The sequence below is a fragment of the Loxodonta africana genome, chromosome 1 (genome assembly GCF_030014295.1).
Source record: "Loxodonta africana isolate mLoxAfr1 chromosome 1, mLoxAfr1.hap2, whole genome shotgun sequence".
Classification (NCBI taxonomy): domain Eukaryota; kingdom Metazoa; phylum Chordata; class Mammalia; order Proboscidea; family Elephantidae; genus Loxodonta; species Loxodonta africana.
The window spans coordinates 77,999,794-78,024,886 of NC_087342.1; the positions used below are offsets into that span (position 1 = coordinate 77,999,794).

The 25,093-nt window shown below is 44.2% G+C and overlaps 1 protein-coding gene and 1 pseudogene across 2 annotated transcripts in view; one reads left to right on the plus strand and one right to left on the minus strand.

The window, feature by feature from the left end:
- Positions 1-326: 326 nt before the first annotated feature.
- On the plus strand, positions 327-3,603 carry LOC100675987 (class I histocompatibility antigen, Gogo-B*0101 alpha chain-like; annotated as a pseudogene).
- A 10,503-nt stretch (positions 3,604-14,106) lies between these two features.
- ZSCAN12 (zinc finger and SCAN domain containing 12) overlaps positions 14,107-25,093 on the minus strand; it is a 30,877-nt gene continuing 19,890 nt past the window's right edge. The window contains exons 4-5 of one of the 2 annotated variants that reach the window (XR_010321487.1): positions 19,692-20,103; positions 14,109-18,241 (exon numbers count right to left, since the gene is read on the minus strand). Coding sequence is in view for 1 of the 2 variants with exons in the window: in XM_064282356.1 (XP_064138426.1) it covers positions 19,983-20,103 (121 nt within the window). In the remaining variant the exon portion in view is untranslated. Of the gene's footprint in view, positions 20,104-25,093 lie in introns of both variants that reach the window. The other variant, XM_064282356.1, reaches the window with a different exon arrangement.

A 25,093-nucleotide genomic window follows, 5' to 3' on the forward strand; every position in this document is an offset into this window, starting at 1 on the left:
GTAAAATGATCCTCCCTTTTCACTACATTGTTCTATTTGGGAAAACAAATATTTTTCATAAAAATAAATCATTTTTGCTAAAATGCTGTTGTTGGGTTATTAATATTATTCTAAATGAGTTAATAATTTTTTTGTTTTAATTTTTAACACGGTAAATGCCGATTGGAGTCCCTGGGTGGTGCAAATGGTTAACAAATTCAGCTGCAAAACTAAAGGTTGGAGGTTGAGGGTACCTAGAGGCAATTCAGAAAAAGGCCTGGCAACCTACTCACGAAAAATCAACCACTGAAAATCCTCTGGGGCACAGTTCTCTGATACACGTGGGGTTGCTGTGAGTATGGGTCCGCTAAAAAGCAACTGTGTTTTGTTTTGTTTTTCAATATCAACAGATACAAACCATATAAACAATATCTCTTTGTTGTAAGAGCGTACAAGATTGGAAAGCAAAAAGTTTTAAAACCACCGACATCTTCCTGGGCACATACTCGAGACAGTGTGACAAAGAGTGATCCGTGCAGGAGGAGGGGGTCAGGGCAAAGACCCAGGTCTCCGGGATTGGCTCTAGGGTCTCAGGCCGCGATGGCAGTGTCAGGGTGGGGAGGCCTACCATTGTGGTTTCTCCCTCCCACAACCTGCGTCGTCTCCTTCTGCCTGGACACACATGACGCGTCCCGGTTCTCCAATTGGGCCCCCAATTTCCGGAGCAGCCAGTCACAGTCTCCGCGATTCCCGTTACAAGGTCGGCTCGGACCCGCCGGAACGCAGACCCTCCCTAGAACCCCAGCACCTGGGTCATGGTGCCGGGGACCCTCCTGCTGCTGCTCTCAGGTGCCCTGACCCTGACCCAGATCCGGGCTGGTGAGTGCAGGGTCGGAAGGGAAACCGCCTCTGGGAGGGAGAAGCGAGGGGACCGCCCGGCGGGGACGCAGGACCCTCGGGGAAACCCCCTCCCCCGCCCCGGTCCCCCCACACCTACGTCCGGGCGCTGCTCCTCCCACCGCCCCTTCTCGGTCCCCCATAGACCCCAGACCTGGGAGCCGCGCAGAGAGGGGTTTGCGCGGCTCAGGCGCTCTCTGCCCCCAGGCTCCCACTCCCTGAGGTATTTCCACACCGCTATATCCCGGCCCGACCACGGGGAGCCCCGGTACATCGAAGTCGGCTACGTGGACAACACACAGTTCGTGCGGATCGACAGCGACGCCGCGCATCCGCGGACGGAGCCGCGGGCGCCATGGATCGAACACGTGGGGCCGGGGTATTGGGAGCAGCAGACACGGAGAGCGAAGGGCAGTGCACCATCTTTCCGAGGGAACTTGCTGACCTTGCGCAGCTACTACAACCAGAGCGACGCCGGTGAGTGACGCGGCCCTGGATCTCAGGTCACAGGTTCCCTCGTCCCAATGGACCGGCCGCCCCGAGGTGGCGGGGTCCGCCAACCTCTCGACTTGGGAAGGTTCGTGGGCATTCGCTCAGGTTGCGTTTTCAGTTTAGGGGGAGACGGGCTCTGGCAAATAACCGCCTGTCGGGGCCGCGGGGACGCGACTGACTGAGGAGGCGGGGCCGACCGCGGGGGCGGGGCCGACCGCGGGGGCGGGGCCGACCGCGGGGTGGGGCTGACTGCGGGGGCGGGGCTAGGGCCTCACACCATCCAAGTGGTATTTGGCTGTGAGGTGGGTCCAGATGGGCGCCTCTTCCATCCGTACAATCGGCAGGCCTACGAGGGAGCTGATTACCTCGCCCTGAACGGGGACCTGCGCTTCTGGACCGCGGCGGACACGGCTGCTCAGATCACTCAGCCCAAGTGGGAGGCTGCTGGGTTTGTAGATCAGGTCAAGGCCTACCTGGAGGATACGTGTGTGGAGTGGCTGCACAGATAGTTGGAAAGCGGGAAAGAGACACTGCAGCGCACAGGTAGGAGGGACTACGGAGCGCCTCCCTATTTCCCCGGGGGCTGGGGCCCTGTCCTCATCCGTTGTCCCACAAGGAGGGAAGGAAAATAAGATCAATGCCAGAGTAACAGCCCCGCCCCCATCCCCCCTACCCACGCGCCGTGGGCCAGGAGACGGATGAGTTGGCCCCGTTTCCACCCGTTTCCAGATCCTGTGTTAGAGCTTGGAGGACCTCTCTCCTGGACTATTAAAGGATCCAGTCTCTCAGAACAGTGGGGGAGGGAAATGATCCTGGCTGCGGCCTTGGGACCCAGTGTCTTTGGAGGTCTGACTCCAGTTTTTCCGCGTTTCTTAATCTCTACCCATATCAGGACTAAAAGTCCCCGTTCTTCCCTTCAGACACCTGGAGCCTCCTACCTTGGGCTGGCTCACCTTGATACTAGAAATTTCCAAGGAATAGGAGGTTCTCTCACACTCTCATCCCAGCTGGTGTCTGGGTTTTACACGCCCTCCCCCAACCCCAGTTGCCCTGTCCATTCTCAGGATGGTTCTTGAATTTTCTGTCTCATATCCTCAGACCTCTTAAAGACACATGTGACTCACCACCCCATCTCTGACTGTGAGGCCACACTGAGGTGCTGGGCCCTGGGATTCTACCCAGCGGAGATCACCCTGATCTGGCAGCGGGATGGAGAGGACCAGACCCAGGACATGGAGCTTTTAGAGACCAGGCCTGCAGGGGACGGGACCTTCCAGAAGTGGGCAGCTATGGTGGTGCCCTCTGGACAGGAACAGAGATACACGTGCTATGTGCAGCATGAGGGCTGCCTGAGCCCCTCACCCTGAGATGGGGTAAGGGGGTGATAAGCGCAGAGCCTCTTCTCAGGGAAAGCAGGGCCCCTTCTGGACATAGCAGCAGGGTCAGGGCCCCTCACCTTCCCTTCCCTCCCCTTCCCAGAGTCCCGTTCTCAGTCCCCCGCCCTCATTATGGGAATCATTGCTGGCCTGGCTCTCCTTGGAGCTGTGGTGGCTGGAGCTGTGATCTGGAGGAAGAAGAGCTCAGGTAAGGAAAGGGTGGGGCTTGAGTTTTTTTTTTTTTTTTTGTCCCACTGCAGGCTTTCAAGCCCCAGGTGGGAGTTTGCTTGCCTTCTGCCTCTACCGTGAAGCACTATCTCCACACCCATGCATACCCAGTCTGGGCCCTGTGTGTTAACATTTACTCTTTTGTAAAACACATGTGAACATGAGGACAGATTTTTCACCTTGATTCTGGTGATGGGGACCTGATGCCCACAGTTGCAGGTCAGAGGGGAAGGTCCCTGCTGAGGACAGACCTCTAGGAGGGTGATGGGTCCAGTCCCTGCACGTTTCTTCTGTTGTTGCTTCCTGATCCTGCCCTGGATCTGCAGTCAGTGTTCAAGGGTCCAGGACTAGTCGACTCTTCTAGGACCTCATGGTCCTGCCTCTTCCCTGGTCTTTCAAAGGACATTTTCTTCCCACAGGTGGAGAAGGAGGGAACTATGCTCAGGCTGCAAGTGAGTGTGAAGAGGTGTGATCCCTGAGACCTCTGGAATAATGTAGATGAGAGCCCATAGGGAGTTCACCTACCCCATAATTCCTCCTTTAGGCAGACTTCCTCCTATGGGCTCTGACAAGATTCTGTTTTTTTTCTGTTTCAGGCAGTGACAGTGCCTAGGGCTCTGATGTCTCTTGAGGCTTCTAAAGGTGAGACTCTGGGAGCCGGATATGGGGGAGGGGTTGGGGCAGAGGGGACACGACAGGGTTATGGGGATTCTTTGTTTTTGGACATTTTGAGCATGTGCTGGGCTGTTCAGCATATCAACACTGACCCAAGAAATCAGCTACTGACCCAAATTTGTTCATGATTACTTTCTTCTATAGCATGAGACAGTTGCCTTTTGTAGGACTGAGTGATACAAGATTTGTTCATCCCCCACTTTGTGACTTCAAGAACCCTTGGCTTCCCTTTCCACGACTGGCATCTGGATGTGTCTGTTCCTGTCAGCCTAATATGAAATTGGAGAGAGAGCAGCCCAGTTCCACCTACCAGACCCTCCTCACACTGACCTGTGTCCCTTTCCTGATCAGCATTCCTGTTCCAGCAGAGGCAGGGCTGATAAGTCTCCATCCCCGTTGTAGCCTCCTGTTGCTCTGAGCTGCAGTGTCTCACCTCCTTGTCGAAAATGAGAGTCTGGATATTAATTCGTTTTTTCAAAGTTTTGCCATGAGGTGTGGTTGATGGGTTAATTAAAGGAGAAGAAAATTCTGAAAATTTAAGAAAGGCGATAAATGAAGACCTGAGAACCTTTCAGAATCCGATGTTTGCTGTGCTGAGTCTGTTGCAGGCAGGACAGGAGAAGACTATGGAGTAGCTGAGCCTAGATGGGGCCTGTGCCCAGGTAGTACTCCGTACTTCATGGGCTTTGACATGGTCACTCCTCGGCTAGGTCATCTTCATTGCTCTGTTGTCCTTGTCCCCTTAATAGAACCTTGTCCCACCAGGACCTGTGATCACAGGGACTCAAACATCGTCTGGGTCTTGTCTGTCTGCAGAGCAGTGGGCAGCAAGGGCTAATGTCACTGTGTTAGCCAGGGCTGAGACCTGGCCCAACTCTCAACTCCCATGGTTTATGTTGTTTATTTTTTGTGTCTTGGTCTTTATGGAAGAGTGTGCTTGTTCTTCTTCTTGTGCATGAGTTTTTTGTTCTTGGTCCCATCCTCCTCTGGGTATCCCCATCTCTGACAGCACTAGTAGTTGTTTTCCTGTCATTGTCCCCACAAGGCCCAGGGTGGCCCCTGCACACAGGAGTCTCTGTGGTATCGAGAAACCAATTTTCAGGCTAGTTCAGCTCTCGTTCTCCTTCTAGGACTGTTCCTGGATTATTATTTCCATTTTCTCTGCAACCTTTTTTAAAAGAACCAGATTCTGGAATCAGCAGAAAGGAGGGATCTGATAGTTTCTCATCTTGATAAGTTCCTGTTATGTTTCCATCCTCTGCTCACCCACCCTCTCTCCCTGCTCTTAGCTCTATAATCCTAGTGCTGGCTCCTTCCAGACTGATGACTATCGAAAGCAGACTCTCATTTACATTCGCAGTTGATTGGAAAATAGGGTCCATAAGCCTAGGATTGTTCTTTTCTGAAAATAGAAATGAAATTGTGTGCTATAGTGGGCGGGGTGGCGTGGAAGGGAGGGAGAGCAGCCCCTGTGAGAAAAGTCCAGGCGGCATTAACGTCAGTGTGAGTGGATGTTGTGCTGCGGCTGCCACAGAACAGCCTTTGGTCTGAGGCTGGATTAATAAAGACACTGTCTTTAGAATAGGAAGGCGCTCTACGCTACAGGATCATTCATTCTACTGATATTTATTGAGTGCAGGCTATGTAACACACTTTTTACATCTGGGAAACATCAGAGAACTAAAAATGCAAAAATCGTCTTGTGGAGCATGTGTTCAGGTGGGGAGAGATAGACTACTGACTGTAAGCATAGAAACAAGCAAAGTATTTACGTTAAAAGGAAGTAAGTGCAGTGGGGAAGGGGACCCAGAGGGTGGGTGTGTGGGGAGGGGGAAGGTGGCTATGGTAACTTGGGTGATCCTTGTGGGCTTCCTTGAGGAGGTGACCTTTGAGGAAAAATTTGAAGGAAATGAAGGAATTAGCCATGAGGATGTCTGGGGAAATTCTTTCCATGCTGGGGGAACATCCAGTGCAGACACACTAGGGCAGGAGGGTGTCTGTGTTCTGGGAGCAGCGAGGAAGGCAGTGTGGCTACAGCAGAGTCACTGAGTGAGGTCAGAGGTACAGCCAGACCATGCAGGCCTTGAGGATGTTGGAAGAGTTTTTGACTTTTCTCTAGGTTAGATGAGTTACAAGACAGTTTTGAGCAAAAGAGAGACATGTTGCAACTTCTCTTTTAAAAGGATCACTCTGGCTGTTGTGCTGAGAAGAGTTGAGAGGAAGAGCAAGGCAATAGGGAAAACTGGGAAATTTGGATAGTATTCCAGCTACAGATGTTGGTTGCTTAGACCTGGGTGTGAGCAGTGCAAATAGTGGGACATGATGGGATTCTTGATACATGTTGAAGATGGACTTTAAAGGACTTCATAATGGATTGAATTTGGGATATGAGAGAGAGGAGTCAAGGAGGACACCAAATATTTTGGACTGTGCAAATAGAAATATGGTGCTGATGTCCACAGAGATGGGGAAGACTCTGGAAGAAGCCTCTTTGAGGAGGGGGCATCACAGTCTGTCTCATTTTCTGAATCTGAGATAGACCTACAAGTGACATTGTCAAAGTGGCAGTTGGATACACTAGTCTGCAGTTAAGGAGAAATGTCTGGGCCGGAGAAGTAGATGTTGGAAAGTGATGCCACATCAATGGTATTTAAAGCCTTGAGAATGGATGAGGTAACAAAGGGAGTGATTAGCTATAGAAGAGAAAGGAAAAAGGACTGAACCCTGGACCCTCCAGTGCTAAATGATCTGATTAGCCCATACACCAAGAGCAGACTGCACAGTTCTAGAAGCACATCCAGAAAGTACGTAGACCAGGGAGTCCCAACCTTTACTATGCACAGAAATCACCTGGAAATCTCATTAAGATTCAGGAAGTCTGGAGAAGAACATGAGATTCTGTATTTATAATAAGGTTGATGCTTTTGCTGCTGGTCTTCAGGTCACACTTTTAGTAGCAAGAACATAGACCAGGAATTCCCACATGGCTGTGCATCAGGTTCTCCTGTATAGCTTAAATAAGGGATTTCTGGACCCTGGGCCCAATACTCTAAGACAGTGGGTCTGGGGAGAGGCTTGGGTATTCTGTAACAAGCCCCACGAACACTCCTTGTGCTCAGCCAGATTTGGAACCACTGATGCCAGTGATCAGAGTGGTGCTCAGGGGGATGGAGGTTCTTAAAACCACATTAAATGTACAATGGAATACAAATTTTTATAATTTTAACATAAAGGAATTTATCTATACAATATTGGGGGCTCATCTCATTTTTATGAAATCGATAGAACCAGGTCCGAGACTACACAGGCAGGAACAGAATCCACAATCCCACCCTCAGTCGGGTCTCATATAGAAACCACGGCCGCTGCTGCTGGGTCAGATGCCACTGCCCACACCACTGACACCCTGATGCTGGACACCGGGCCCTATGACCAGTACGACTCTCACTGCTGCTCCCAGCAACTGGATGTCACTACTGCCATTCACACCACCTTTGCCAAAGTGCATTCCGCACAGTCCTAGCTTCTCTGGCAGCACGTCCTGAGTCAGAGTCTGGCATATGGGCATCTGACTGGTGAAGCCTAAGCCCCATGCCCGTGTCCAACTGCATGAATGTTTGGGAAAGTGAGTTTTCCTCTTTCATGGAAGGAGGTGGTCTTCGCCTCCTATCAAGATTTTAAGTGTGGAATTCTCCTAATGTAGGATGAGTGTTCAGGTGCTGGAGGGTGGGAGGATCGGGGATGGAGAAAGAATGACAAATGACAATTCCTGAAATAGTGTTCTGGGACTAAGACTTGATCTGGTACATTGTAGGTATTTGATGGTGTTGGTCGGATGAATGAGTGACTAATAAATGACATTTTTTCACTTATTCCTTTGACGGTCTGTTATGGGATCCTGCTTTTGTCTACTCTGGTTTGTATACACAAATATGGGGTGTGGTATTGTGGCCTGGTGAAATGATTACCCAAAACATTTCCTGTCTTTGTCTCCTACTAGGATTAAAATATGTACTGACATATTAATTCTTATAGTTCCTTGTACCTGCACTATTTCTGGGGAGACGATCCATAACATTTATCAGTTTTTATGTGATCCCTGCAAAAGTTTTTTAAAAAACCCAAGTTTAGACACTGTGCTACTTAGTCTGGTCCATGAACAGCTGATCACAAACTTTTTAGCAGCACCAGTGATGTGATATAAATGCTCATCTTTTGCTTGGCTGTTAACCAGTCTGGGGCAAGATATGACAGAGGTTTACTTGCTTCTTACTCTCAATTTCTGTCTGTACCTCCTTGTGAGCTGGTAACAAACAGTTCACAGAGCAGTGCTGGTACACAGACCACCTTTGAATAACACTGGTTTAGACAACTTGTATTCCAGCACCTAAGCCCAAACCAAAAAAAAACCAAACCCAGTGCCACTGGGATTTCCACACCTAAACCCATTGTCAGGTAAAAAGCAGGAATCAATCAGTAGTTAATGGGGATTTCTACCACCTTTATGTCACCTTTATGGAAACCCTGGTGTCCTAGTGGTTAAGCACTACGGCTGCTAACCAAAGGTGCCAGCAGTTCGAATCCGCCAGGCACTCCTTGGAAACTCTATGGGGCAGTTCTACTCTGCCCTGTAGGGTTGCTATGGGTCAGAATCGACTCGACAGCACTGGGTTTGGTTTTTGGTTTTTTATGTCAGTTTGTCATACTGTGGCAGCTTGTGTGTAACTGTGATTCTGGAAGCTATGCCACCAGTATTTCACATACCAGCAGTGTCACCCATGGTGGACAGGTTTCAGCAGAGCTTCCAGACTAAGACAGATAAGGAAGAAAGGCCTGGTATCTGCCTCTAAAAATTAGCCAATGAAAACCCCATGGATCACAACAAAACATTGTCTCATTACCAACAATCATGAAGATTGTTCAGGACCAAGCAATGTTTTGTTTTATTAGGCATAGGGTCACCATGAGTTGGAGCACACTCAACAGCAACTAACAACAATAGGGATTCCATTTCCAGTGTATGGTAGGCTAGCTTTTGAGGCTGTCTCTTTCACTGAAAACAACTAAAAATAATAGATAAATTATAAGAAGCATCTAAATGTGTAGAACAAGCAAGAGAATAATCATGTAGGCCAAAATATATATGTGGGCAGGAACCCAGGGAGAATAGTTATGTTTATTCTGAGGGCATTTGCCAACTCTGGGAAATCGTAGCTTTGGATTTCTCAGGCTCACAAGCTGTAGGAGGCAGGAGATGATGCCCAGAGCTTGTCAGTTGGGGCATGTAATAGGAGACACCTCCACCCTAGAAAATCCGGGAAACCAAAGATTCATATCCTTAGAGTAAAAAGAAGTAAACATTCTCAGAGTAAAAATCCAAAAGCCTTACAGGGAACAGTAAGTACTCCAGAGATGGGAATAGTGACTGTTCCCACCAGCCAGAGAGGAAAACTTAATAATTCACTGGGCATTGGGTAAAGTATTCAGGAAAGTCTTTCAGTAGTGGGAATAATTAGCACTGGCCTAAACACAGCTCTGGTTTCACCTGTTGTTAGTGTTGTTAGCTGCCATCAAGTCAGCCCCTGACTCATGGCAACCCCATGCACAAAGGAAGGAAACACTGCCCAGTCCTGCACAATCCCCAGGATCAGTTGTGGATCAGACTGCTGTGATCCATAGGGTTTTAACTGGCTGATTTTCAGAAGTAGATTGCTGGGCCATTTTTCCTAGCGTCTTCTTCTGGAAGCTTAGCTGAAACCTGTTCAGCACCATAGGAACACACAAGCCACTACCGACAGACGGGTGGTGCTGTGCATGAGGTCCACTGGCAGGAAATCAGACTCAGCTCTCCCGCATGGAAAACTAGAATTCTACCACTGAACAGGGAAAACCGTGGTTTCACCTAGGGAATATTAAAATCAAGTCTTAAAAGGATCAGATAGCTTCCAAGTAACTTATCATGTCCCAGAAATATAAGCTCAAGATCATTTAACCCACCCAACCTACTGCCGTCGAGTAGATTCCAACTCATAGCGACCCTAGAGGACACAATCATTTATAGACATAAAAAACAACTAGCACCTAACAAGGCAAAATTGTACTGGGGAGGAAGGAGGTGGGGCTGGGAGAGTAAATGGCGTTGAGGTGGTGCAGTCCCTGTTCAAACTCAGCGCTGACCACTCAGTGGCGCGAGCAGCGGTGCAGGAGGCTGCAGCCCCGAGGCCTAGCTCCGGCCAGGCGGGCGGTCAAGGCAGGGAGGAAAGATGCGGGGATTTCCCTCCCCGCGCCGCCCCCCCGCCGCGCCGCCCCCCCCCCCCCGCCCGCCGCAAGCCTCTGGCTTCCTCTTTACCAAACGCGGAGTGTCTGGTTTCGACGGTGGCTGAACTCCCTTCCTCACCCTTTCTCCCACGCAGGTTCGTGGGCCTTTGGGAGCAGGAGAGGCAGAGGCAGCCCGAGGCCAAAACACCTGCCAGGCGCCAAGGAGAATATGCAACAGGTGTCAAAATGACTCCAGACTTGGGAAGACATAGGAAGAAATGGCAGTTCAAAATTTGCTGAAGTCTTTTCCATCAAACGGACCACCCTTAGCACAAAATGGGGAGAGGCCACATTTAAAGCTAAATTAGGGCAGAAGAGGCCCAATTTCAAACCAGATATCCAAGGAATCCCAAAGAAACCCAAGGTGGAAGAAGAAAATACTGGGGATTCTTTTGGATTTGATAGTGGTGATGAAGAGAAACTAACAGCCTCATTATGGGGAACAGAGAGATGTTTATGAGTTTTAGAAAGTGTAACAGTGTATAATCCAGAAAATCAAAGCTACTTGATAGTATATAAAGATTCACAGCTCATTGTTTCATCAGCTTGATTACTAGCCAAAAAGTTGGTGGTTTGATAAAGAAAATGTTCTATATTTTACTTTGATGAGTAGCGTCTGGGGTCTTAAAAGCTTGTGAGCAGCCATCTAAGATACTCCACTGGTCTCACCCGGTCTGCAGCAAGGGAGAATCAAGAAAACCAAAGACGCAAGAGAAAGATCAGTCCAAAGGACTAATAGACCACAACCACCACAGCCTTCACCAGACTGAGTCTAGATGGTGCCAGGCTTCCCCCACCGACTGCTCTGACAGGGATCACAATAGAGGGTCCTGGACAGGGCTGGAGAAAAATGTAGAACAAAATTCTAACTCACAAAAAAAAAAAAAAAAAAAAAGCCCAGACTTACTGGTCTGACAGAGACTGGAGAATTTCGAGACAGACACACTTTTAGCTTAGTAATGAAGTCACTCCTGAGATTCACTGTTCAGCCAAAGATTAGACAGGCCCGTAAAACAAAATGAGACTAAATGGACACATCACTCTAGGGGCAAGGACAAAAAGGTGGGAGGGGACAGGAAAGCTAGTAATGGGGAACCCGAGGTCAAGAAGGGGAGAGTGTTAACATGTTGTGGGGTTGGCAACCATATTGTCATATAACAATATGTATATTGCTTAATGAGAAGCTAGTTTGCTCTATAAACCTTCATCTGAAGTGCAATAAAAAAAATGTTAGTGGTTCAGATTCACCCAGAGGCACCTAGGAAGACAGGCTTGGTGATCTGCTTCTGACAGGTCATAACCTTGAAAACCCTATGGATCAGTTCTATTCTGCAACATGTGGGGTCTCCATGAGTCATAACTGAATCGACCCAACAGCAACTAACAACACCAACAACATATCTTTTTGGAAGTGGGTTGTCAGGCCTTTGTTCTGAGGCACCTCTGGATGGACTGGAACCTCCAACTTTTTGACTAGCAGCTGAGTACATTAACCATTCCCAAACCCCTGGGTCAGACAACAGGGCCAGAAGTCAGATTTGGGGTCAGCGTTGTAGGACCTTTACATTTAGGGATAGTTGGTGGCAGGGAGCAAGGTCTGAGACAGCAGATCCCTGTCTACTCAAATCCATGAAGAAGAATAAAAGAGGCAGTATGTCAGCGTCCTCGGTTCTCAGGGCTGGGAGAGGAAGGGGCCACCCTCCGGGCTCCAAGAGGATCCACCCTTGGTATTCGGAAGGATGGTGGTGGGATGCCTGGGGTCTGGAGGTCTGGGGAGGTGCAGAAGGACTGCTCTGTCGGGTTCCTGGGAGATGTTGGGCAAACACCTGGGCCGGGTCTCATTGTTGATCTCATTGTAGCCCACTACAATCTCTAGCCTCCATGCCACATCCTGCCCTCAGTCCTCCAGGAACGCCACTTCCATGGCCACCAGCGGAGGCTGGGGGGCGGGCAGCTCCCTGCCCATGAAGGGCCACCTTCCAGGTTGCCAGGGCTGTGGCCTTAGGCAGGTTTGGCTCTAGAAGAAGGGGAATCCCCTTAATCACATTCCCTATACTCATCTCTTTCCCTTTCTTTATGTGTGTGTGTGAATTATACCATACCTTAGGTACAGAAAAAAATGCATAAAACTTAAGTACAATTTACTGATTAGTTATAAAACACACCTGTGTAATTACCATCTGTGAAAAATAGAGACCTCTACAAGCACCCCAGCCAGCAACTCCCTGTGCCTCTCACCTAACAGAACGCATCCCTCCCAGCACAGGTATCCACTAAGCTGACTCCTTCCAGTGCCCCTTTCTTCTCTGGTTCCTTCCCAACCACGACTTTTTGCCTCTATCTCCTTAATGTCCCTATTTCCTCCCTCTCTTTGCTTCTCCAGGAGCCTCCCCATCTTCCTAGGTCAGTGACCCAGCATGCACTCCCTCCCCTGGGTTGGGATTGATTCCTGAGATGAGATGCCTTCATCCCTGGAAGTAGCAGCAAAACAAGTGACAAGGACCTGGGGGTCCAAAATCCTATCCTGACAGGGGAAGTTAGAAGCAAGGTATTTGAGAATGAGCCATGTGATACTGGGTTAGAATTGGACACATCAGTATGAACTCATGATTAACTATCGATATGGGTGAATATATATATATATCCTCACATATATGTAATCATAGATATGTATTGTATGTGGTGAGTATACATGTATTTCCTTGTTCTGTCTGCTAAGGTGGCCTAGAAGCAATGAAATCCCAATAGCAATGAGGAAACCCAGTGCCCATACTTGGTTTCTAATACCATCCTCAAATAAAAGGACCCAAGGCACCTTGGAGAAATAACTGACTCGATGGCACCGGGTTTGGTTTGGTTTTGGTTTAGGGCTGGGGCAGGGAATATACAAGATGAGTCTGGTGTATCTCCAGGAAGTAACAAAGTGCTCAAACAACAAAATCATGGGAATTTGTCAAAGTGACTCAGGAGCCAACTGAAACAACTCCCAAAGGCCAAAGTTGGAACAGCTTGAGCAACAAATAACACAGAATTGGATTATAATCTGAAATATAATACAAATATCCACAAATCCATACTGATATATATATAAATGATTTAATAAATAAATGAATGACGAGAATAGACAAGCCTAAAGAGAGATGGCAACTAAATGTAATGTGGTATCCTGGATGGGATCCTGGAACAGAGAAAGGACACTAGGGAAAAACTAGTTAAATCTGAATGAAGTATGAAGTTTAATAATAATGTATCAACATTGCTTCATTAGCTGTGACAAATGTACAATAGTAATGTAAGATGTTAACAACATATAAATACAAAACTATTCTGTCTGAGTCATCTAGTGTTGCCATAACAGAAATACCACAAGTCGATGGCTTTAACGAAGAGAAATTTATTTCCTCACAGTAAAGTAGACTAAAAGTCCAAATTCAGAGCGTCTGCTCTAGAGGAAGGATTTCTGTCAGCTCTGGAAGGTCCTTATCCTCAATCTTCCCCTGGTTGAGGAGCTTCTCTACTCAGGGACCTGGGGTCCAAAGACTCGCACTGCTCCTGGTACTGCTTTCTTGGTGGTATGAGGTCTCCTGTCTCTCTGCTCACTTTTCTCTTTTATATCTCAGAAGAGATTGCCTCAAGGGACAATCCAATCTTGTAGATTGAGTCCTGCCTCACTAACACAATTGTTGACCATCCCCCTCATTAACATCACAGAGGCGGGATTTAAAACATATAGGAAAACCACACAATACTGGGAATCATGGCCTGGCCAAATTGATACACACATTTTTGGGGGGACATAATTCAATCCATGACATTTTCTAAAATTTATTTTAAAAGATGGTATTCAGAAAAGGAATGGGGAATACAGGCAGTCTTCAGGTTACAAACCTCTGAATTATGTATAATCTGTAATTATGAACCAACACCTGTAAAGCCTATTATAACAAAAATGTGGGGTATTTGGCAACCAGTGTCACAAAACAATTTCTGTATTGTTTAATGAGAAACTAATTTGCTCTGTAAACCTTCACCTAAAGCACAATTTAAAAAAAAAATGCGAGCTATATACGATGGTTTGTAATAACAAATTGGTACTACATTACTATTATTACTGTATTATGTTAAAGATGTTCTAATGTAACTGGAAATGTTTCTTTAATGTTTTTTATGCATAGAAAGGTACACTATTTAATAAAACAAACATTTAACTAACTGACGTTAGATATATCACTGAACTGTTCCTAACTATTCTGACTTACATACAAATTCGACTTAAAGACAGATTTATGAGCAGAATTCATTTGTAATCCGGGGACTACCTGTACAGAATAAACCAGATAGTTATTTCCTTTGTCTGAGTAAATTGTTAGATAAAAATGCATCGCATTATTTCCAAACTGTCTGAACATAACTGTAGTTTCAGGTATTAATTAAAGTGTTAAAGCTTTTAACCATTCTTCCCCCTTTTGATCTCCCACCAGTTCTGCCCATTGGCAATAGGAGCCTAGGGAATTAAATTTATAGCCTCCCTTCCCTGCTTACAGACCAGTATAGAGAAGAGCTGGTGTGAAGCTATGAGATGAGAGAGAAATGATGGGCTCACTAGTTCAGGGTTGAGCATTTGACCCAAATGGAGCTAATTATAGTCCCTTTCCTAGGATTTTGGATTTGGAATAGACACTCTTAAACCGGGTAGAGCCACAGCAGTGCCTTGGAAAGCCTGGAACCATATTTTCGCTGTCACATAGATTGTGAGGCATAGAAAGCCTGTTTGCATCAGGAATATTGAAGTGTCCCCCAAGAGATGGATAAAAATAAGATGGAGAACCAATGAGTCCCAGTGTGTTCTTGAGACCTTATAGGATATCTTAGTATCCTTATACTACATTCCCCCTTTTTTCCTTAGGATAGCTCCAGTGGGATTCTGCCCTTGCAACCAAGAGACCTCTTTATAACCAGTGTGTTGTCATATTATACGGCAGGCAGAATAAAGACTCCCATAAAGTTATCAACATCTTAATCTTGCAACCTTTGGATATATTACATGGCAAAATGGACTTTGATGATGTAATTAAGGTCACATCATAAAATAGAAAGATTATACTGGATTATCTTGGTGGTCCCAATCTAATCACATGATCCTTTAAAAAACTGAGAGCTTTCTGGCTGTAAGCAGAGGAGAGATGTGGCAAAGCAGATGAGGAAGAACAGAAGGTGAAAGAGATTTGAAGCATGAGACTCAACTTGCTGTTGTTGTTTTTGAAAATGAAGGGGCTATGAGCCAAGGAATGCATGTGGCCACTAAAGAGTGAAAATGACTTCTAGCCAACAGCCAACAAGGAAATGAGGCAGTCAGTCCTGTAAGAACACGGAACTGAATTCTGCCAACAGTCTGAATGAGCTTGGAATCAGACTCTTTCCACGAATTTCCCAATGGCAGGCCATCCAGCTGACACCTTGATTCTGGTCTTACGAAACCCAGGGTAGAGAAATTTGCTGAGTCAACCAGGGTTTCTGACTTACAGAACTGTGAGATAATAAATTTGTGTTGTTTTAAGCCACTCTGTGGGCACTTGTTATGGCAGCAATGGAAAATAAATACAAGCAGCGTAGCATCACCTGGAAGCTTATTAAAAATCAAAATTCAATCTACTGAATCTGAATCTATATTTAAGATTACCTAGGTTTTTACGTTTCTCTGCATACACTCATTTTTGAGAATCACTGCTCTGTAATACTTGCCTGCTATGGAAGTAAAAAAGCTGAAAGACAGTTATATTCACATTTGTAGCAAAGAAAGAAAAAATCAGGAACCCTGAAGACCAGATATATATAGATTTATTAGAGGGAATAGGGTTACACATTTGTGGAGCTGGTTGAATAGTCTCCACAAAGCTCCAAAGTCTATAGGCAGGCTGGAAGGGAAGATCATAAGCAGGCTGGAAACTCATAAGCATTAGCTGGAACCTATTGTCCATTCTTGTTGCCTCTGATCTTGGTGACAAGGGTATCCTATAAGAGCTGGGACCCTTCATCTCAGATTTAAATACATGCACCTGGATCAAGAGGCAGACAAACTGAAGGAAGACTCAAGGGGAAAGGAGAGCAATTGTAGGCTGATGCTGCTTCACCTAAGGTCCGGGATTGTTGTTGTTAGCTCCCAGCGAGTAGACTCCCAACTCATGGCAACTCCATGTGTTACAGGGTAGAACTGCTCCATAGGGGTTTTCTGGCTGACATCTTTACAGAAGCAGTTCACGAAGACTTTTTTCCACAGAGTGGCTGGGTAGGTTCAAACCATCAACCTTTAGGTTAGTAGCTCATTGCAAACTGCTTGCACCATCCACGCTCCTCATAAGTTATTCTAGAACATTAAAAACTTAATTCTTTTTATGATGCAAGTAAAATACTGGAGCCTAAACCTTAATAATACAGTTAAAAAAAATTACAGACCAGTATCACTTTTTATTGAGGAAAAATGCACTGAATAAAATAGTAGCAAAATCCATTACCATATTAAAAAACTAACTGCTACTCACAGCAGATCCGACCATGGGGGTGATCACATTATACGCCGACTGCTGAAACACTGAGAATCATGGCCCAGCCAAGATGACACACAATCTTAACCATCACATACACCATGACTAAGGTTTATTCCAGGAATGCAAGGTTGGTTAGACATTAGGAAATCCTTTCAGAGAATACAAAATAATAATGGCGTTAAGGAAAATAACGTGATCTCTACAGACGCTGAAAAAGTCTTTAACTAGATGTAGTACATCTTTTTATATAGTAGCTGTAACACCTACCAAAACAAAAAAATATTAGGGATGTACAGCAGACACAAACCCAGGATCCTGAAATAATCACTGTGAAGTTTTAAAATATGTGGCTACTGTATTTAGTTGAGCTTGGCTGCTAACCAAAAGGTCGGCAGTTCAAATCCACCAGCGGCTCCTTGAAAACCCTCTAGTACAGTTCTGTTCTGTCCTATATGGTTGCTATGACTTGGAATCGACTCGATGGCAAGGTGTTTGGCTTTTTGTTTATATTTAGTGACCCACTATAAAATATATAAGCCTTGTTCTATGCATGGATAGAAATTTGGCTATGTTACTACCTTGCTGAAGGAGAGCTTCTAAAGATTCTTTCCTCTTTAGCTTATAGGTTTTCGAAGTGAAATTAATATGTAACTGAAAGTATTGACCCTCACAATATTATATCACACGTTATCTACAAGGGAAACTACCTCTGTCATTATCTGTCAATAGGCTGTATATATCTTTTTGTTTCTTAAAAAATAATAAAGTTTAAGCTGAAAATAGATACTCTGAAGGACACCTACATGGCTTTGTGTTGGAGGATAGAGAGGTAGTCTCAAATGTTTGGAAGTGGCCAGCAATTCAATGATGTTGGTTGTTTTCACTCTATTGAAACATGGTGTGATTTCTGTGTCCTGGGGTACCCATACATGCCTATCTAGCCTTTAAAGAAAATATTATATATTTACAACAAACAATAAACAACCAGTACTACTGTCTATACTCGTTGAGTGAATTAAAAACATGAGATTAGAGTAGGCGTGGGGGAAACAGCACATCCTGCAACACGTAACTGTCCAGAAGATAGTATCACAAGTCCAGGGATGCAGGTAAACAGCATATTTCAAAAGTCCTGGTTGCTCTGGGAAGGGAAAACGAACTTCTGACTTTTCCTTTTCTTGACCCAAGACATTCAATGAATATTTTTACTGGCTAAAACGGGCAATTTAGAATACTCATTCCCCATACAACTTGTCCATTTACCTTAATGATGTTAATTTTTGTGATGTTGAGGTTGGAGCTCCGTCTATATGACTTCCCACAAGTCTCTCATTTTTAAGTGTCCCTCTAATATGGACTCACTGATGTTTATCAAGGTGCAACCTCTGTCTGAAGACTTTTCCGTGCTCATCATGCTGGCAGGATTTCTCTTTAGTGTGAATTCTCCAATGCTGAATAAAGTTGGTGATTCCATGGAATACTTTCCCACATTTATCTCTCTCCAGTAGATTCCCTGGTATATAGTCGGTCCTGACTTCTCAGTGAAGGCCTTCCTACATTTTTCACACAAGGTCCTATAAGGTTTCTTTGCTGAATGAAGGCATCTTTACGGTCATTACATTTATGAGGTCTCTCTCTTACATGGACTCTCTGATATCAAATAAGGCCACTAAGGCTGAAAGCATTCTCACATTCCTTACACTCATAGTATTCTTCCTTGTGGCGGATCTCCTGTTGAGAAAGGAGGGTCCCATTATATAAAAATAGCCTTTCCACACTTGTTGCTCTCAAACAGATTCTCTTCAGTGTGGACTCCTGATGCTGTGTAATGACCCACTAGTAACTAAAGCGCTTACTACACTTACTGCATTCATTGTTCTGTTCTATAGAGATCCCCCCACGTGATTCAGCATCTTAAGATTTTTTGTGTGTGTTACAGCCAAGTCCTTATTTCAATCTCAGTAACACACATAAAAAAAAAAAAAAAAAAAAGCACAGACAATTCAGATGTCAGTTGTCTCTTCTGCAGACATAATGAGACTTGTGATGAAGAAGAGAGAGAGAAAAATAAAATCTAGTTTTACCTTAAGTATGCAGCCTATATCTCTAAACTGGCATCCCAACTTTGTCAAGTGCCAAGGAGGGCAGGGTTCAGTTTGAATGACAAGAGGAGACAGCTGGGCAGAAAGAGTTTGGAAGAACATGGGAGATATTCTCACAAAATATGACAAGCAAAGAATCAGTAAGGAGTAATCCAAAGGTTAAGAAGTCAGTTTGAATCCAGAGCTGAGAAACAGGGAGTATCATGAAACCAAGACAGAGTTTAATATGCTAAGGATAGTTAAAAGGACCACTTACACTTAGTCTACTGCTGTAGACATAGGAAATGCTCAATAAATGTTTGTTGAGTGGATCATTAAACCAGGGGATATTCTTAAAGTTAACTTGAAGCGGTAGCTAGACTGGTTTCAAAATACATACTAATTTTATATGGGGGAATCAGTAAAGTGAAAAATTATGGGGGGGGGGTGGGGAAATAACTTTTCCAGGTAATGTTCAGGACTAAAAAATAAGCACGCAACATTTTGAAGCTAAGGGAGTTGAACAGGCTGAGGAAAAAATGTTACAAATATGGCTGAACATTTCTCCTCAGGAATCAGGTAGATAACAAGGAGGTAGGCAGGGGTGAAGTTTCAAGGAAGCGGACACTACTAATAAGCGTTCTTCAGAGTTTCCCTTGAGAGGCTCCTGTCTTCTGCCATTCTCTCCAGAGATCCTTTCTCATCAGCTTTCTGTTTTAAAAGGCAATAATGCTGAGAGTTACCCTGAGACAGGGTCTGAACAGGTTGAACCTGAAACCTTTGTGATTCCAGGGTACTATTCTGCCATAAGCAGAATAGCCTGGGACCTAAGGCAATGGGATAAAGTTGGTCTCAGAAAACCAAACTTAAAGCTAAACTCTTAGTAAAAATGCCCCCCCACACAAAAGTCTCCCAATATAGAAAGAGAAGGTTCCAGAAGTGTACATAAATAGCAGGGGGAATTAAAGCCTATGAGGGAAATGCTGGGTGACGGCTCCAGACACATCTGGTGGATTCTAAAGTTCAGTTTTGCTGTTTTCTGGGCTATTCCCAAAGCCTTTCAGTAGCAAAGCCTAAGTGATGATCCCAACCCTTCCCACCTGATGGCTTGTCCTTCGAGCTGTTTCTTCAATGTCTCCAGCATAATCTCTCCACATTCTGGATGGCATTATCCTACCCAGGTCTGCAGGCCCCTAATCAGGGTCAGGACCTGCTCCAACACCTGTTTCTGGGTATGTATTTTTGGTCTCAGCAACCCCTGAGCCAGCTGAGAGCTGCATGGGCTCCATCCATCTATCTCCAGGTGGTAACAACATTGGTCGAAATATTTGTGTTTTCTTTGCCAGCATCATTCTTGGTCCAGGCACAGTCCTCTTCCCCTAATGTCATTATTAGAGACCCTTCCTGCAAGAGGACTGCCATTCTGGAATTACAGAGCTCAGGAGAAGGTTCACTCCAGCTTGGGGTCCACACTGACTTTTCAGTAGTATTTCCTCATAGCTAGTCTTCTTCCTGAGGCATAAAACAATACTGTTAACAGAAACTTTAAATTTTGCTTAGCTTTTCTACCCAAGAACTCACTTACCTAGACAGTGCACAGAATGAAGGAACTGTGTCAGGAAGCTAAATAAGTTAAGAGAGAAAGTGGGAGTGGCTTACCAAAGTCGCTTTTACTTCTTGAATGTGCATTGGTTCCCAAGGCAAGAAAGTAAAGGCAGATCTGGGTAGGAGCTTTTATCCAAGGCTGGATGGACAAAGCAGTAGGGAAACTTTCAGCCTGGTTACAGGTAACTTCTGGCCCGGGGCTGGGGCATCTTGAGCCCAAACCATTTGAGAGCACGAAGCGTAGTAATCAAAACCATAGCAAACAATTATAAAGCACTTAACAGGTACAAAGCACTGTTCTAAGCACTTTACGTATACTGTAAAACCAGTGAAAGCCAGAACCTGTGTAAGGCGGAAGCCTCCAGAAAAGAAAACTCCAATATTTTCCACTAAACTGAGCAACAGAAATGTGGTAAGACCGCACCCTGTCAAAGGCAGAAAACTTGCAAAACCTGGAAAAACAAGGTGGTTCTGTGGAGTTCCAGCTTTCACAGTTTTCACTGTATTACAGAACTCATTTAATCCATATTATTGCTCAGTGAGGTAGGTACTATTATTACCACCACTTTATATACGAGGACACCAAGGCAAAAGTTTACCTTCCTCGCCCAAAGTCACTCAGCTAGTAGTGGCGAAGCTGAGATTCGAATCCAGCAAATCTGTCTCAGGAAGACATGCTCCTAAACTCTACCTCAGGAATCCATAAGGAGCCTGACAATTTCCAGAATCTACAGGAAGCTATTTTTTTTATTTTTTATTTTACAGGAAGCTATAAAGAATCCCTAAATTGCTTCTTCATTCTTTATCGGGGATGAAATGGGGAGATACCTACTCCTAAATCCTTCATTGATGTGGGCAGAACTGAGGCACTAGATCAAGGTGTAGGGCATGCATAGCTAGCTGGGAGAGGAATAATGAAGATCTAACCAGAAGTCAGAGGTTCCTAATGGTCTCCACTTAGGAATTCTTCTCAGGACACCCAAGACCAGGCCATTTGGGCTTAGGAAGATGATGGCAAACAAACATATCCCCCAAAGATCACCTTGAACTCTGGTAGGTGAAAGTTCTGGGTGTCTTGACTGATGAATTTTCAGACCCAGAATCCTTCTTCTTGAATGTGTGAAGAGAATCAGCTGTTTCCATGAAATCATGGGAAAACTGCTGGCTCTCAATGATGATCTTACAATGTAAACTAGGGAGCTAATCAACTGAGAAGTGAAAAAATGCTCATCATAGTTGGCTTTGTAAAATTCAAATTATATATATGCATATATATAATAGAAATTGTATATACAACATACATAATACTATCAATATACATATCTATACATATAGATAAACATATTAAAATATTATGTATGTATAGAGATAATGTGTGCAAACTCCTTATAGATTATACCCACAAACATTTGGAACTAGAGAGGAACCAAAGAAATTCATTTAAAATGATGAACTGCAGGAGTGGCTGTGCTATGAGAACTTTTCAGTGTGGACAGATATAAGTTGAGAAGGGATACAATAAGGTTACCAAATAACTATCCCTAAGTTGAACAAGGACTCACTGTTCAGATAAATTCCGGCCTTGTGAAGTCAGGAGGGGCACCATTTGAGCCATAAAAGAGGCAAATCTTAAGCAAATTAAACCACTATTTTACATAATATATAGTTATGTTTTGTTTTTAACCCAAGAAGTGGTACTGGCTGCAAATGTAAAATCACTTTTAAAAACTCGTTGAAGATATATAATGGGTTATTAACACTTGGGGACATATCTCTAAATCGTTGACTTGTATTAGAAAAGTCAAATATCTATGACAGCCAAAATAATGCAGAGAGTGGATTGTCATTCTAAGACTGGAGGATGATCCTTTCATATAAAGAGCCCATTTTTAAAGTAAAATGTCTGCTGAGGACACCCTCATTGTGCAGAGAACAAGAATTAGGGCTGATGTTTACAATGGCTAATCCTCATTCAAGATTTGGTAGGCAGAGAGGGTGATGATACCTTTGGTATTTTGACCCCAGAGCTTTGGGGTTTCTAAAATATTTTCGAGAATAGTGATAGGAGTTGAAAACTTTCTACAGGTAAGTACTCAAGACACTAAATACCACTGCAACACATAGTTTGTTCAATTGGAATAAATAATTAGAGGAAGTGTGTTACAGATGTTAAAAGCATGGACTCTGGAATCAGGCTGTTTGGCTTGAAATCTTGGCTCTACCACATACTTGTGACCTTGAGGAGCTTTAATTCATTGATTTCAGTTTCTCTAGCTGAAAATGAAATAATTTAAGGAAAATAAATTAAGTAAAGCATTTAGTTATGTCTGGCCCTTCGTAAGCAGTTAATAAATATATTATTAACAAATCCTTCACCATTCCAAAAGATGACCAATAGTGGTGGCTTTGTTCTTACTGTAACAACAATCAATAATCTACTGGCTATTAACAAAAGAGGATACTTCTGTACCAAGTACAGGAGTGCAGAGCTTTTCAAGTTTTTCTATCTGTGCTCTCCACATCTGTTCTACCCCACAGTTCAGATCTCTGCTCTATCCCATTCTCTTTCTCCATCAGCTTTATCTCACATCACAAATTTCAGCAACTTTTTAATTCAATTTTTTGGGGGCCCATCTTTCATTAGTCCCTTTCTACTGCACGCTCTGGAACCTGTTTTCATCCAAAGCCTGTGTTTAAGCTCACTTCACTTTTCACTGCTTTTAAAAACTTGGGTCTCCCCCAACTTCATCAGGTGCTTTTTGCCTTAAAAACCCAGTGTCTTGTTTAACCTGAATCAATTAGAAAACAGAAGCCAGTCAACCTTATTCTCATTCTTAATGCTATTTTTGAGCTGCTGCTTTATGATTCATCATTTGAATGTTACACCGGTATGACTTCTCCTCACTTATTATATTGTTATTCGACATTTTGCATTTATGGCTATAGTAAAAAATCTACTAGATGACTACTTTGTGCATTAACGATGTACATCTGGCAGTAACAGATGCCAAGGTGCGAGGCTAAAGTTATGTTTTGATGGTTAAGGTTGTCAGCTTGGCTGCGCCATGATTCTTAGTGGTTTGGCAGTTACGTAATGATGAAGTCATCATCCATTTTCACACACTAATCTGCATAATAACCTGGTCTTTGGAACCTAACCATATTGATAAGTGAGGTTTACTCCCATCTGGCTGCTGTGTTAATATTGACTGCCGTTACTTCTACATTAAACCTGCTTCACTTTCATACTCTCTTTCCATTCAGCCTCCTGTCATCACTGATGATTTCAAAATTCATGTAGATAAGCTGCTTCAAAGGTCCCAGATTCCTAGATCCTGTCATAGCACGTCTTTTATCCATAAAGGCTTACACTTGACTTCATTGCAAGGCATTCCTCTGTTCACTACACTCCCCAATGTAGCACTCTTATCCCATATCGAACATCTATCATGTCCTCTACTTGCCCCTCTGGGCCTTCAGTTTTTCTGTCCCCAATGTAGCCCCAATTAATAACTTTACTTCACTATATGTTGTTGTTGCGTGCTGTCAATTCCAACTCCTACTCACCCTACATAAGTAATCCTTATTCTGGGTAACTAGTTTGATCTTTTTTGATGTCTACCTGAAAATTCCATGCCCCTCTACCTTTTTTTGGTATTGCAACTGTATTTAAGCACAAGAAACACCCAGAATAAAATCCCCACATTTTAACAAGTTATGAATCATATCCTTATATATAATAGGCATATTTCATTGTTCTGGGTCTTTGTTTTATGGTCCTTTTGTAATATTAGGTATTAAGAGAATTAGATTAGGTAGGCAGATGGAGGTACATGTATGTGTTGAGAGAATATGTTAAGCAGAAGATGAACTGGAGAGACTCCAAGTCAAGACATGCAAAGGAACAGAAAGCAAGGTTAAGATAAGGTTTGCATTCCAGTGAGCAATCAGATTAAAAGGGGAGACTCTGAGGTTACTATGAAGAGTAATTTTAGTTTGGGTAACAGGTTTGAGAAATCTGATAAGCCGGGGAGTATGGACAGCATCGATTTGGTAAGGTGGACATTCTCACGAAGGGTCTCGTCACTAAGTAAAGTCCCCTTCAATAAGAATTTGCATGAGAGTAAGCAGTGGGAGTAGGACAAGTAGGGAACAAGCCTCACATAGATGTAGCTACAGAGCTTTAGGCTCTCTTTAGGATTATTATGGATTGAATTATGTCCTCCAAAAATACGTGCTGTAAATCCTAACCTCTATGTCTGTGGTTATCTCATTTGGGAATGGGTTGTCTTTGTTATGTTAATGAGACAGTATTAGTGTAGGGTGTATCTTGAGTCAATCTCTTTTGAGATATAAAAGAGATTAAACAAGTAAGTAGAAGCAAAGATGGGGGAAGAGAGATGTCCAGCCACATTGAAGATCTCCCAGGAGCAGAAGCCCACAGAGATAAGGACCTTCTTCCAGAGCTCAGAAAGAAAGCCTTCCCCTAGAGCCAGTACCCTGAATTCGGACTTCTAGCCTCCTAAACTGTGGGAAAAATAAATAGCCATCTATTTATGGTAGTACTGTTATAGCAGTATTAGATAACTAAGACAGGGATCCTTGTTTTCTCCAGGTAAAAGACTAGTTTTTAATCCCAGCTGCCTCAGTGCCTTATGTGTGCAACCCCAATGTTGGTCTTATGATAAAGTCTAAATAAGCAGTTCTCAATTTATAAATGAGTTATTTTTCAATTGTTCATCTGCTTTTCCACGCTATCAACTCAGTGTTTTTCCATATAGAAACAGTCATACCAATTTCAACTCCAAAAGCCAATTTGATACATAAACCAAAAAAAAAATCCACTGTCATCAAGTTGATTTCAAGTAAACTGTCCCATAGGATTTCCAAGGTGGTA